Below are 15,287 nucleotides of genomic sequence, written 5' to 3' on the forward strand. Positions count from 1 at the left end.
TGGTAGATCATGGTAGATCATGGTAGATGTACGAAGTCGAAGTGCTAGCGCTACACATAACTACTTTGAAGTCACGTCTTTATCACCAAGACAGCTAGTCTTTACTTAGTACTACATGTAGTACTAGTACTAGTAGTAGTAGATCTACGTGACAAAACATCCAGAGCTGTAGCTGAATGATAGATGCGTGAGGGAGAAGTACAAAATCTAGTCTGACATGTAAATCTGTCCTTGAACTGAAGTAGACAAGCCTTGTCTTTGTAGAGGAATGAATGTAGTTCGGCGCGGCCAGGGGCGAAAACGGGATTTTGTTTCGGCACTCATGCATAAAGATGTCACCTGCAAGGCTGCAGTGCAGCTTCCAGTTCCAGCGTTTGACTTTGACAACAAAAATCCCCTTTTCGCGCGGGATGCTGCGCACTCGTACTCGTAGAGGGTCTGTACTCGTCAGATCAATCATCAAGTCTTCATAGATTCTATCTTTCTGGATCCTGGATCATGGATCATGGGACGCGATATCATGGAGCAATGTTTTGTCTCGCCTTGTTGATGATACATTGTCCACACTTGGCGCTAGCACTTCATTGACTCTACGTTCTCGTCTTCAAGTCTTGTACATTCCCAGCAAGGTCCATTGTAGTCGAGTTTGTGTCTGCCTATTCCACCAAACCGAGCTTTATGCTCAAGCTTGAATGCAGTAAGGAAACCAAAAGGGATATTAGTGTTTTGGTCTTTGAATAAGTGATTTCCTTTGCGACACGACCCGAAATTCTTGCTGGAAGATGTCCCCAGCCTCAGGCCCCCAGTCGTTCAGCTGAACTTCTTCATCTCTTCAGTTTTAGTTTAGGCTTGTCTCTACCGAAACGCTAGCATCCTGCGATCCAGTCTGATCCGGTCTCCCGTGGGGAGTGGCTCTGGAAACCATAGACCGCTAATTTACCGTGTGAAACCCGTGCCGCATCAAAGCTTTCGGGGTAAGTTAGTTAATTTGCACCAGCTGCCTAGGACTCGAAGGAGGTCAGCGCAAAGGGGTTTGGACTTTGGGATCAAGTGATGCGAGAGCTGCAACTGGTTGCGTTTGGTCGGTGCCATTCCGCCACCATTCCAAAGTCATTCCGCCGTGTTTTGATTCCGGAGCCTTTGTTTGATGCACTGGACAGCGTTTGTTCGGTGCAATTCCGATTCCGGTCGCGGAATGAAGGGGGCGGAATCGATTCTGGCGATTCCTAAGAAAAAGTGGAATGAGGTCTCATTCCGAGCGGAATAAAAATGTGCGGAGCGGCTTCGTGAATTGATGAAGTTCGTTGTTGCTGCATACCTCCCCAACAAAACTTCAAACGTGATTATCGATATACAGAAATGTTGGCGGACATCGTCCAGGGTATAGGCTGGTACTGTAACCTCGGGGACGGCATAGTAACGTGTTCGTGGTACATGTATTTTGACACTTCGCTGCCTGAGAAAGTGTTCGCCCGGGATCGTTGATGAACTGGAAATATGCCCTCGCACCTCAGCTCTTCATCGTCGTCGGGCAGGGCCTCTAGAATCACAAGGAGGCGAGTCAGAACAAAGTGACCCAAAGAAGCACCGAGCCTGCCACTTCACTTCTTCTTACAACAGTGCCTCGTCTCTGTCAAATAAACACGAGAGCTAGAGACGTTTCTGTGACTGAGACGAGGTCGACCGGTCGTATAGCATGATGAAGTAGCGGCCAAACGCCGCCTGCAGGCACCCTTACGATCGCTCGTTGATCTACGCCGTGTTTGGCCGCTCCTTCATCATGACTGTCGTAGGGACATGCAGAAACTTACGGAAGCATAGCAACTACCAGGACTGGCATTTAGTAGTCTTCGTGAGGCTGCAATAGGGCTTGAAAGTGATGACGTCAAAACGGCCAGGGAGTAGTAAGTTGACATCAGATTTCTATTTTTGGATCCACTAAGGTGTGACTTTGTTATTGCCTAAGTATGTGGGTGCATAGCAACCCACTCATGTCGCATGCAGGTGTGACTTTTATTTCGCCACCAGCTGTAACCCCGCCCCCAGTAGCCAAATCAGTCAGTTTCACTGGTTACATCACCTTGCTGAGAGTAAGACGGCTTGAAATGTGCTTGGATCCATACAAAAACTGGATCCAAGTGGATCCAATTTTTGAATTTTTGAAATTGTTGCTATGCTGTGACGTAGCACTTTCAAGCCCTATTTGTGCAAACAACAGGTAATACGTTTCCAGAGTGGCGCAACACTTTTGCCAGATTCTCGAATCCATGCCAGCGCGTTTGTTTGCTACGCTCATTCCGATTCCACGATGGGTACCGACGTCATTCCATGCCCATTCGGGAATGACCGAACAAATGCAACTTTAGTAAATTACTTATGACCCTCGCTGTGTCCACTCCTTACCTAGGCCAATACGAACAACGCATTTTGCAAAACGTGTCTGGTTGGGGGGGGGGGGACTCTCACTATTCTTGGTCTATTGGCTAGGTCATTGTACGTGATATTCAAACTGAAGGAAACATCTTTGTAATACGGAGGATTGCGGCTACATCATATTGTTTTGCAAATACATTCCCAACATTTTTTCGATGAATTACTGGAGTTGAAAGTGCGATTTATACTCCCGAAAATACGGTACGGATTTTGATCGCAACAGCTTGTCAGTTATCTGATTTGCAAGTACTGTAGCCGTCGTCGTCGTTCAAAATATATCTTGCAAAAGAACGGCGACTGATTTGAACCAAACAGGCAGTCATGCTGCCCACGCGAAGTCCTGTAGAGAAGGCGACGGTCACGGTCGACTTCCCTTTAGAAAATAGCCAGGCAGCGGAGAGGAAGAGAGATGAGCTTGCGAAAGCAAGAGTGTCGATCCCGAGCAAAAAATATTTGTCACCAGCGCCGAGAGCAGCGATGAGGAGGTTCAAAAAAGTATGAACCCTTCATTGGACAATAAATTCGTCACGGCCAGTTGTCATTCTTTACCTTACCTTCCATCATACCAAGTTTTATCGTCTCAAGTGCACGCGTTGATGTCCAAAGTCTCAGTTCAAATTGTCGAAAGATAAGCGACAATATTGCTGACGCGGACCAAGTACTCACTTGTCGCTCTGTTCACTGTGTTTTGTTGCAGCTGCTGTGTCGGACATTCTCCACGGAGATATCTCCTGACCAGGGTAGGAAGATGGGAAACAACATCGTGCCTGGTAAGTTATTTTCTTCTTTATCAAGTGACAAGTGGAATCCGGATTAATGTAAAGGATTCCCGATTATATGACACACACGAATACAAGTCGCACACAATGATAAACCACACCCCCTCGTTCTTATCTGTGCCATGCTGTTCAGTATTAACAGTAGGATGTCACACTCCAATTTAAGGTCCAGCCCGTTCTTTGCCCGAGTAGTTTTGTAGGAAGGTGCAACTTATCAGGCGCGTAGCACCGCCGTTGGCGGTGGTCCGGCCAGGGGGGATCTTCCCCGCGGACCTTTTTTGAAATTAGGGTGCAAAATCCTGCATTCTGGGCACTTTTGCCATTGTTTTACTATGGTGGTCGTGGTCGGGCGAAAAAGTGGTCCGGCCAAAGCCGCTGCGGCTGCTACGCCCCTGATTATATTCGGGGGAAATAGGGGTACATTTTCAATGCCTGTTTTTGATTGCAATGTGATGGTGGCTGGTTTCTGCATACTATACCCCAGAGAGTACTAACATCACAATACACAACACGGGCGACAGGAATGAAGAACGGCATGGTTCTCCCTACAGGACTGGCGAATCGAGTCGCGCTCGGGGCAGGGTCGATTCAGAGCACGCTGGCACACTGCATCATTACTCTGGGCTGGGTTTGGGGCCAGCACGTCTAGGCAGAGACCATGGGTCACCCCAAACACCAAAATCCAGGGTCGGAACACACAGCGCTTGGGATTCCGTTGCCTCAAAATCCTAGTCCCACAGCTCTCGACGCTAGCTAACACTGCAGCCACAACAACAGATTTTTATGATCACGGGCTCTTTGGAAAGCTTGACCAGATGTAGGGGCAGAATAAATCGTGTCCTGTAGACTAAATGTTCTCCTCTCCGCCTCTGTGTCTTTGTGTGTGTGTGTGTGTGTGTGTGTGTGTGTGTGTGTGTGTGTGCGTGTGTGTTGGTTGGTTGGTTGGTTTAGCTGCCGCAGGCAATCCGTTTAACTCGCCCGAGTTCATTGCTGACATACATCCGTGGTTGCTGACTGTGGATGCCGACACGTTCAGGGAGACAGCACAGCAAAACCAGCTGCTACGCACCTTCGACATTGTCGCGGACCTGGAAGACACTCTGCAGCGGGAAGGTCGGAAAGCGCACAACAAGAAGCTGATTCAAGTCATCTCGACTGATGAACTGCATGGATACGAACGCTTGTGTTACGTCGTTGCCAAAATGGGCTACCATACCCGAGTGCACCAGATGCTGAACCAGCTTCCAGAGAGGAATCGACCGTTGATAGGCAAGTTGCAGTATTTTCTCTCAGTGCTCATAGTAACATGGAAATTGTGGGCACAAGTTATGCGATCGTGTCCACCAACTAAACCAGATTTTGAACAGTCAGACGTGCACAATCTAGCACGAAACTGACAAGGAGTACAGTCCACTGTGCGTACAACGACACTCGGCGGGACATCAGAAAAGTGTCCTTATTCGCGAAGTGTCCATATACCCGAAGTCTCATTATATGTATCACAGTTAGATGGGCCTTTGCTCTGGGCACGGAAATTCTATCGTTATTCGCGAATTGTCGTTATATCCGCAGTCGTTATTAGCAAAGTTGACTGTACTGAAACATTCCTTGGTTCACTATCTGAGTTCTCAGTGCTCATAGTGTTCATGAATATGCTTTACGTGTCCCTTATGGAACCCACAGTCAACTGGGAACTTGTGGCCAGGCACAAGTAAGGGGTACATGGATGCAGCTAATGGGGTTTCTCGGCACTTGTGCCAGTGGTTGTGAGACTGATCCACTCACCCCCACCGTTAGGCGCTGCATCTGCCGCTAGGGTTTACCGGGTGTTAGCGGCCGTCGTGAGTTCCCTTCGTGAACGGACACGATAATTATGTATGTGTCCCTTATGGACTATGGAGACATCTATGTCTGTCCATAATGTATCTTTCAATGAAACCCAACCAGAGGAGTCAACACTAGGCATCTTAATTGATGGCCATTCAAGGCTTTCCGGTAATTTCAATGTTTTCCGCCGGTACATCTGATCGAGATATGGTCAACTAGAAGGCCAAGTCTCGCCTCTCTGTGTTGTTGCGATGACAGCAGAATTTGTACTTTGGTTGAATGCCAAGTTGCCAACAGACAGCAATTGCGCTAAAATACAGCCGTGTTTGTACAGTATGTGCCTGGAATGTTTGAGAGAAAAGTCGTGTTCTCACCTCCCCCCCCCCCCATACACACAGTTGGTATATGAACAAACAAAAAAACATCCGTGCAAAATTGTGGACTCTCTTTGGGAGTCATTTTATATATGTATTTTATATACGTATGGCATTGTTACATTCGCCTCCTCTTGTATATTCCCCACAGATTTACCCAGCTCAGGTGACATGGCAACCACAAGCGTACGACGGCGAACCACAAGCGTACGACGGCGAACCCGGACAGGTGTGGACGGTGGCAATGGTGATAGTGATGGTAGATCAGAGTCACAGAGTGTGGATGGAAATGGTGAGGGACAAGGTTACAGTTCCATCTGTCCTCGTAGTCTATCAAAGTCTTGCTCTTTACGAGTCTTCTCTTCCTTATTGTTGTCTACCTCCCTCCCTCCCCCACCCACTGCCAATTACTATTCAGGTGATAAGAGTCATCTCTGGAATAGTGCTCTAAATCCAATAGTGCCCCATTCTCCAAAAAAATAAAAATTTCACGGTTCGCGTGAGACTCGGCTGGAAGCCCAGTTTTCCGCATCCGTCATGGGAACGCCACCACCCTCTAGGATCAAAGGCGAAAATGCAGCGCCTAAACGGTGGGAGGCGAGTAGATCAGACCCACCACCAAGTGGTCAAAGACCGAAATCCCATTAGCTACATCCATGTTACCCTCGTGCCAGGCCACAAGTTCCCAAATAACTGTGGGTCACAGCACGGCTGGAGAAATTCCTTCCGCTTCCAAGCACGACTTGAACCTGGTACCCTCTGTTTCTCAATCATGGTCTTAGACCAACCCACTATGCCTGCCTGCCAGTGAAAAAAAATCCCAGTTTCAAAAAAAAAGCCAGTGAAAAATAAAGCCCTCTCTTGAATAGTGCCCCACCCCCCCCCCCCCCGGGGTCTTATAACCAAGCGCATGTGCAAGTTTGGTGTTTTTTTGCTTATGTACATGCCCATACCATTGCATTGCATTGGTGGTTTCAGGATCAAAATCTCAGTTTCTATTGCCATTTCTGTTGACTTGTGATCGTCTGCAGTAAATATTAGGCTCTGTTTCTTTTCCTTCTTTGTTTTTCTGCTGGATGACATAAAGGTACCAGCATTGAGAAAAACAGCGCCCTCTCTTGAATACAGTCAACTTCGCTTATAACGACACTCGGCGGGGCATCAAAAAAGTGTCCTTATTCGCGAAGTGTCGTTATATCCGAAGTCTCATTATGTATTACAGTTGGAAGGGACTTTGCTCTGGGCATGGAAATGCTGTCGTTATTCGCGAATTGTCGTTATATCCGCAGTCGTTATTAGCGAAGTTGACTGTAGTACCCCATTTGTGATGGGATTTATAATAATAGTGCCCCATGGGGCACTAATCGCACGAGCATGGTATTTCTTTACCTCCAGTGTCCATGCCGAATGTTCCACTCTATACATTGTTGTTTTGGACTACCAGTATGTAAATTTGTGCGTGTGTTTGGCATGCATGTGTGAGCATGTGTGTGTTTGCATGTGTGCGTGTATGTGTGTGTGTGTGTGTGTTTGTTTATGTTTGTGTGTGTGTGTGTGTATTTGTGACACATGGAACAGCAGAAGATTGCCACGGAGCAGAAGATTGCCCCGGAGAAGAAGAGGGTCATGGAGCAGAAGAGAGGAATGAAACGGCTGTGGAGCATGAAACATCACCACCAGCTGAACCAGAGGCAGTACGGGCTCAGAGGCGCATACCATTCCTTGCAATGGTGGCAGGGCTGAGTGTTCTTATCATTGCTGTCATCAGTGTCTACTACGGTTTTAGCTCGCCAGGTAAGATCTAGTCTTTGTGCATCTAGCAGTCAACAAAGTGGCCTACATTTGTAACTGCTCGCTGCACGGTCTTAGTGTGATGCTTCTGTAGTTGATAGTTGCAACTTGTGACATGCCAGGTGCTCCAACGAGGACAGGTTGTCGAGGCAATTTAGTTTTCCAACCCAATTTTCCAAGAATTGCTTTCGTAAATGAAATGCTCCGGTGTTAAGCCAATAAATAAAAATAAAAATTCACGGTTCGCGCTGGACTAGGCTGGAGGCCGAGTCTTTCGCATCCGTAGGGACACCACCACCCGCTGCGGATCAAGGCACAGATGCAGCACTTAAAGAGGTGGGAGGTGAGTAGATTAGACCCACCACAAAGTGGTCAACGACCGAAATCCCATTCGCTGCATCCATGCTGCCATCGTACTGTGAGCCAATAGCATTCATGTGAAAGAGAAAAGACCAAACAGTTACGTGTTATGACTGACAGTCCACCGAGCTTCGTAGATATGTTGCAGCTAGGTGTTAGGTCATTGAATATCTGCAGTACTGCCGTCAGTGTTGTGCCTTGACTCACTATCTCACAGTATAGTATCCCGTTACCTTGGTGGAGGTGGATCTGATCTATCCTCCCCCACCGTTTAGGAGCCGCATCTGACACCTGATCACGGGGTGGTGGCGTCCCACGGAAGCGGAAAGGTGGTTCTTGACCAGGGAGTTGTATGACTCCTTGTTCTTGACCTGCCCGGTACGCGATTCCGTCAATTTTTATTTATTTTTTTGGTGGAGTGCTGGTCATAACTCGTAACGTATTGGTATTTCTCGTTAACTGTAATTTAATAGGATGATAAATAATTTTGAAACCCGCATGGTACTAGTGCGCCACGGTGACCGATTTGCCAGGGACATTTCTGTCCATTGGTTCACAAGCGGAAAGTGATCACACTACTCAGGACACAAGGGAATGTTGCTTAAGCAGCCAGCCAGCCAGCCAGCCAGCCAGCCAGCCAGCCAGCCAGCCAGGCAATACCAATAGAGTGGAGTGTTTTTTGGACTGAAGAGCAGATGATGTCTATTTTTAGGAGTGCAGGAGGGGAAGATGTGTGGGTGTTTTTGCTGCGGCATTTCCGGAGTATAAAAGCCGTGCTGTGCGGAGTATAAAATCCGTGCTGTGCGGAGTATAAAAGCCGTGCTGTGCTGGGCTGAGTGTAAGCAGAACCCAGATAATACTCCTAAAATTTGGCGGGTAAAGTAACTTAGAAGTGATCCACCTTCCTCTCTTCTTCCACCACCACCACCACCACCACCATACTGAGGTTGCGTTTGTTCGGTGCCATTCCGCCACCATTCCCAAAGTCATTTCGCCGTGTTTTGGTTCCGGAGCGTTTGTTTGATGCACGCGACAGCGTTTGTTCGGTGCAATTCCGATTCCGGTCGCGGAATGAAGGGGGCAGAATCGATTCTGGCGATTCCTAAGAAAAAGTGGAATGAGGTCTCATTCCGAGCGGAATGAAAATGCGCGGAGGGGCTTCGTGAAGGTCGTCGCTGCTGCATACCTCCCCAACAAACTTCAAACGTGATAATCGATATACAGAAATATTGACGGACATCGTCCAGGGTATAGGCTGGTACTGTAACCTCGGGGACGGCATAGTAACTTGTTCGTGGTATTTTGGCCCTTCGCTGCCTGAGAAAGTGTTCGCACGGGATCGTTGCTGAAATGGAAAGGAAATGTGCCTTGCACCTCAGCTCTTCATCGCCGTCGAGCAGGGCCTCTAGAATCACAGGGAGGCAAGCCAGAACTATTTTTCGAGCCCGACTATCCATAATGGCACAAAGTGACCCAAAGAGGCACCGAGCCTGCCACTTCACTTCTTCTTACAACAGTGCCTCGTCTCTGTCAAGCACACACGAGAGCTAGAGACATTTCTCTGACTGATACGAGGTCAAATAGCATGATGAAGGAGCGGCCAAACGCCGCCTGCAGGCACTCTGTAGTTCAGGGCGCTCGTTGATCTACGCCGTGTATGGCCGCTCCTTCATCATGACTGCCGTAGGGACATACAGAAACGTACGGACGCATAATTATAGCAACTACCAGGGCTGGCATGTAGTAGTTTTCGCAAGGCTGAAAACAACAGGTACATGAGGTAATACGTTTCCAGAGTGGCGCAACACTTTTGCCAGATTCTCGAATCCATGCCAGCGCGTTTGTTTGCTACGCTCGTTCCGATTCCGCGACGGGTACCGACGTCATTCCATGCCCATTCAGGAATGACCGAACAAATGCAACCTTAGCAAGACGCCAAGCTCTCTAGGAGTACTATAAAGCCGTAACATTTATTTGGAGGTTTATTTTCGGAAACGTTGGCGACGAAAACGACGAAGGAACGTTCAAGGAAATCTAACCTGTTCGAATCGTGCGTGCTTTGAATGCGCAACTTGCTTTACTTATTGCGTTAAAACTTCGGCACCGGGAGTTTTCACCGAAAATAGAACGCGGCATTAAATTCAACAATGCCATGCCACACTGTGTGCAAAATGCACTTAGGATCTGGAAAACTGGTTTACTGAAATTTTCGCGCTACCATTGGGCTTGTAGCCTGTGTGTACTTGTGAATTCAAATTAAAATATACATACATACATGACCTTGACCTTTACGCCCATCGCCGAAGGCGACGATAGCAATGCTACGGCAGAAGCCATAGCAACTTGTGCTGGGATTGCACCATTCAACAGCTTGCAAGGCTGAAGAATTGACCGCCACTATTCAGCCTGGTCTACACCATACAGCTATTTTGAAGTGACTTTTTCTGGCCAGTGAATCCCTATTTTTGGTCTTTTCATTTTTTTCCCGCGGCATGCACTGGCTGTTAGTAACCACCCAGGAGAAGGAAAGAAAAGTCAGGAAGAGTCTGAGAAAGAGAAGAAAGACGTGTGTGACCATAATCGCCGGGAATCGAACCCACAACCTATCGATTGGAAATCGCTGCACATACCACTGCACCATATGGGACACACATACATACATACATACATACATACATACATACATACATACATACATACATACATACATACATACATACATACATACATACATACAGTCATACATACCGTCATACATACATACCAAACCGTTGATGTTGGGAAATATATGTACCGAACATAAATATTACCCCACAATTCCCGGTTTTACAGTAACATTGATTTTCCTGGAGGGTCTAGACATTTCAGAATCTCATTGGAACTGTCTTCGCGAGTGTCGTGATATGCAAGTGAAATGGGTCAGCGTTGAGCAAATTATCGAGCCGTAAAGTGCCTGATTTAATTAAGAGTCAGGGTCGAATTTGTAACAAATTTATCTTTTGGTGCTTTTTCTTGTATTGTGTTTTTGGCTTCAGCTTTACCTGATTTGGGTCGTGCGGAAAAGCTGTTGAAGATTCGCTACTCCAAGGCCAATAACATCTACTCACCGATCCTTGGGGCCAGCACAGTAAACACTGTCGATAACATCTACATCAACCTTGTCATGCTGCCGAAGAAAAATCTAAGCGAAGAGTTCGAGAATGGATTTGAATCCAGCTCCGACGACATGTGGCGGACGGAGCATGCCTTCACTCGCGCAAGCCAGGAGATGCAAAGTGTTAACTTGGAGTCTCTTCTAAACAGCACCCATCATGAGCAATCACCGCATCCCACAGGTCAGACTTTCGGCACGATAGTCACGGCTAGTGCTGGGTGTGGGAAGTCATTTGTTTTTACGAGAGTCGCCCCGATCAAATGGGCAGCCGGTGAACTGTGGCCTGACAAGAAGCTGCTCGTTGCAAGAGAGTTGCGTTTCCCAGACGTGCACAAGGCTACATCCCTGAGTAAGCTACTTGGCCTAGACGGTATCGGTATTGAAGACAGCAATGCCCAGCAGGAGATCTGTGATCATGTTCGTGCACACCCAGAGAGTCTAGTGCTCATTCTAGATGGTCTTGATGAGGTGAACCTGAAAGACATGAGCAGTTTTGTCTATGATGTACTGTTTGGTGAGGAGCTGCAGGGGATTCATCTCATAGTAACATCTCGACCATGTGCCGATGTCTTCCAGTTGTCAGTATTACCTCACTTCCACCAACACATCGAGCTAATGGGATTCAGAGCAGATGATGTGGAGAGGTATATCCATAACGTGCTCAGCCCGGAGAAAGCAGGGGCACTGGTGGCAGAGGTTGATCGATCAGCATATCTACGCGGCATGATGGCGACCCCATTCATGGCACAGGAAGTGTGTATGCAGTATCACTTTGGCTTGGATGCACCGCAGTGCATGACAGACATGTTTGAGCAAATGATTGTGCAGATTATCAACCGGAAATACGCCCGCGCATACAAGCAGTGGAATGAAGTACCAGTTGAGGCACAACTGCTGGTGATGGAAATAGGAAAGTTTGCCTTCAATATGCTTGTCGAGAAGCGGATGATCTTCAGTGATGCCGATCTCCAGAAGCATTCTCTCAGTGAGCATGCCTACAAACTAGGCTTATTGGTGACAGGCGAGGAATCTCTATCAAGGGATATGTTCAAGCAACATCGGTTCAGCCATCTTACCACTCAGGAGTACCTAGCAGCTATGTACCTTGCCAGACACCCTCTGCACAATGTCATGAGCAATTCTAGTATTATTCGACTGGTGGAAATCCTCGGCGCAGAAACGGCACATTTGAGAACATTCTGGGCTATGTTTTGTGCTCAGCTGACTGCAACACAAGCCGAATACCTCGTAAACTCGTTATTAACACGAAGAAAGGTACAGAAGCCAGAAGGAGAGATCGTGGATTTTCTTTTTTATTCTACGCCTATTTCCAACAGTATGGACTTGGTTCAGTTACCCGACCTTTCTGCATATTTCAAGCAGGGAAAAGTGGAAAGAGCATATCTTCAGGGTCTCGCATTTCACTCCTTCGCCGAGCTGGTGGTGCATCAGAAAGGTGTCAACACATCACTGCCGTCAATACGCGCATTGCTGGTATCGAACCAAGGTGTGAGATTTACCATGGATCAACAACCTGCGGAGCAGCGATCGATTGACATGATCCTTCACCATCACCCGCAAGACGTTCGGAAGGTGACCATACTTGTACATTTTTGGATTCCGACCCTCATCGTTTACTTCCCAATGTCATTGGCGAAATGCAGTGGTTTGCGAGTGTTGTCAATCAATCTCATCAATGTGCCTAGTGCCCTGGCTACTGTCACCTCTGCTGTACAGCATTCTGCCAGAAATCTACAAGAGCTGAATCTGTATTGGACTCCGGTTTCTGCCTCTTTGTTAACTGCACTTTCATCATGTCACCGACTTCAAGATCTCCAACTCACATATAGCAGTCGGATGGACACAAGGGTAAGTGCTTTGGCTAGTGCATTTTCCAATCTCACAGCCCTTGAAAATTTCGAACTGGAAAGTGATTGTGGCCTTGAAAGTGATGCGGTGGCTGAAATCTCCCGCGCACTTCACCGTAGTAGTAAGTTATCCAGTGTTTGCTTTAGGGATTGCGGCTTGACAGCATCGGTGCTTCCTGCCTTCACAACAGCCCTGCAGTACTGGAAACGCCTGAGGAGCTTGAAGCTCATCCACAACAACTTCAGTGATACTGGCTCAATCGTAGCTTCTCGGTTTTTCTCTGCGATTTCAAAACTCCCAGATTTGCATGGTATTGGCCTTTACAATTGCAGTTTGCCTGAAAGTACTGGCTTTGCCATTGCGACTGAGCTGTATAACATTAGCACAATGCAATTTTTGACCTTATCAAATAATCCCAGTCTAGGCAACAAGGCTGTTGTAGCCATTTTGCATGCACTAAGCCAATGCAAAAAAATGTTCGCAGTTCGTCTGGAGAACTGTGGTCTGACGGCCGCATCGTTGCCAGCTATTACCACTGCTCTGCAGAGGTGGCCGAAGCTGACATGGTTGCAGCTTCATGACAACGACTTTAGTGCGGTCACAGCCGAACAGACCAATGACTTCATTGCCGCTGCCAACGCCCATAAGAAACTTACTTCTTTGACGCTACGCAAAGGAGGCATGCCTCCCTCTGGTAGACCAGCTTTTAATATACTGATGTCCGATGACTCGTATCGTTTGGTCGACAGTGTAGATTGCCTGCAGGAGTAACGACTCTCCTCTCTCTCTCTCTCTCTCTCTCTCTCTCTCTCCATTGGAGTGAGAAAGGTTTTCATTGAGCGGCTTGCTGTGAGAGGAGGACTGAGACTTGCCGGCACTAACGGCAAATTGCCAAAAAGACCTCGCGGCCATGGAGCTTCGGGACTCATTCTTTTCTGAAGTGCACGCGCTGAGCTGAAGCTGAATTTGTACCTGCTGTTTACTCCACACAACACCAGTGTTATGATTATTCACAGGACTTTGTGCATATTTACCTCCAAATTATGTTCCGTGAACGACTACGTCAGTGCCTAGTAGTAACTTTTTTCCCCAATAGCTCCGGAGAAGTGTTTTCATTTTTTTTAATTGGCCTCACCCACCACACTTATGCCAGTTTATCTGTGTACAAGTACTGAAGTAAGTGGTAATGGTGACTGTAGGCTTTGGAACTGTTCGCTTCTCTTCCAGCAGCAGAACCAGATGCTAAGGATCATATTTCCTTGACTCTCTTGCCTACCTTTTTCCATAGTAAAATTATGCACATCGGTTTTAGACATTTGCTGCCTGCAATTTTCTAGTAAAATTATGCACTTGAGGGTTTACATGGCTGTCACCGTCATCGCTACTGTGGCATAGATGTACATGTATGACGTATTACAAACACGCCGTCTGATGAGTGTTTTTAAATCATGGAACTTTAACTCGGAGTCACGATAACGATCTTGGTCCCGGTTGCTCTGCCTTGCGTAATACGCTCTGCCTTGCGTAATACTAATACGCTCTGCCCTTGTTAGGAGATTGAGCACTATTTGCGGCACGGTTCTGATGCACTATATGTATCACATATTATACCTGTATCCATTTGTGGAAAGGATAAAAGACCAAGGAACTACAAGTTACGCTTTAATGCCCATTAACACCACCAGTTACTAAAGTAAACAATCAGCTCATGCGATAACATTGCACGACACTGACCGACGGTGCTGACGTTCTGCAAATTTCACTCAAATCCATTGACAGACACCAAAGTAACGGTCAATTCAATGCCATATGAAATTTAGGACCAGGCTTTAAGCCTCTTTCACATTCGACAGGGCGTGAAGGGAAGCGACGTGAGGATCGATGGGAAGCGACGGGACGGTCCGTTGGCGTCCAATGTGAACATCAGGAACGGGAACGCAACCGTACTACCGTACAGATCTGGAAGCGACGGGAAGAGTTGGATCGATCCAACTGTCCATACCGTAGACGGGGACGCAAGCGTACAAAACGGCTGCAATTCGAGTGTGAACAGGAGACGGTGTCGTGCGCCGACTACTCCTGATTCGTACTTGGAAATTTTTGGCATTTCGAACACTGGGCTTCCCATGATAACTAACAGAATGGTCAGCACGACGTGAGTTAAATTTTAGCAAGATAAGATCTCATGTCACTTATTGTGTTTAGGGATTGTTCAGGAGCGTGACAGACGAACTATTCTATCATTTCCCGGGGCTATTATTTGAATGCCACAACTTCAAGTTCAGGGCTAATTTTTGGGTCTTCATGAAAAACTGCTATTGTCAACTTGATTCCGCTTCTTTGAAGGAGAAATAGTTGAAAGGAAGTCCCGAAAAACGAGAAATTAGATCCGAAAGTCACCCCGTCACGGGCGTACCTTATGACTCGCGCCGTTCGACGTTGAACATCGCAACGACTGCTGCATGTCGTGTCGTACGAGTCGTACAGGATTTTGCAGCTCACCCCAGCCTTCCCGACAGGCCCTTACGTGCCGTACCGTCAGCGTTGCGTCGAATGTGAACTAGGCTTAATCCTAAATTTCATATGGCATTCAATTGACCGTAACTTTGGTGTCTCTCAATGGATTTGAGTGAAATTTGCACCACACACTCCTGCCACTATGCTGGCCCTCTGGACATGATTTAAAAGTTCGTGCGCCTC

The 15,287-nt window shown here is 47.3% G+C and overlaps 1 protein-coding gene across 2 annotated transcripts; it reads left to right on the forward strand.

The window, feature by feature from the left end:
- Positions 1-493: 493 nt before the first annotated feature.
- Positions 494-13,932, forward strand: LOC135819735 (uncharacterized). 2 transcript variants are annotated; one of them, XM_065332990.1, is made up of 6 exons: positions 494-974; positions 3,131-3,203; positions 4,164-4,481; positions 5,565-5,705; positions 6,992-7,207; positions 10,600-13,932. In XM_065332990.1, exons 2-6 carry the CDS (start codon positions 3,182-3,184, stop codon positions 13,356-13,358), a joined length of 3,456 nt encoding a protein of 1,151 aa, XP_065189062.1. In that variant the 5' UTR covers positions 494-974; positions 3,131-3,181; the 3' UTR covers positions 13,359-13,932. The 2 variants fall into 2 exon arrangements, with proteins under 2 accessions (XP_065189062.1, XP_065189063.1); XM_065332991.1 differs by having other exon boundaries at positions 6,995-7,207.
- The last annotated feature ends 1,355 nt before the right edge of the window (positions 13,933-15,287 follow it).

The sequence above is a fragment of the Sycon ciliatum genome, chromosome 6, assembly GCF_964019385.1.
Source record: "Sycon ciliatum chromosome 6, ocSycCili1.1, whole genome shotgun sequence".
NCBI classification, from domain to species: Eukaryota; Metazoa; Porifera; class Calcarea; order Leucosolenida; family Sycettidae; genus Sycon; species Sycon ciliatum.

What these genes read in the sequence shown, in the direction of transcription:
- LOC135819735 (XM_065332990.1), top strand. Translation starts at nt 3,182, where the DNA reads ATGGGAAACAACATCGTGCCTG. An exon ending in ACAGAGTGTGGATGGAAATG is followed by an intron (nt 5,706 to 6,991) that starts GTGAGGGACAAG and finishes CACATGGAACAG; the next exon opens with CAGAAGATTGCCACGGAGCA. An exon ending in CTACGGTTTTAGCTCGCCAG is followed by an intron (nt 7,208 to 10,599) that starts GTAAGATCTAGT and finishes TTTTGGCTTCAG; the next exon opens with CTTTACCTGATTTGGGTCGT.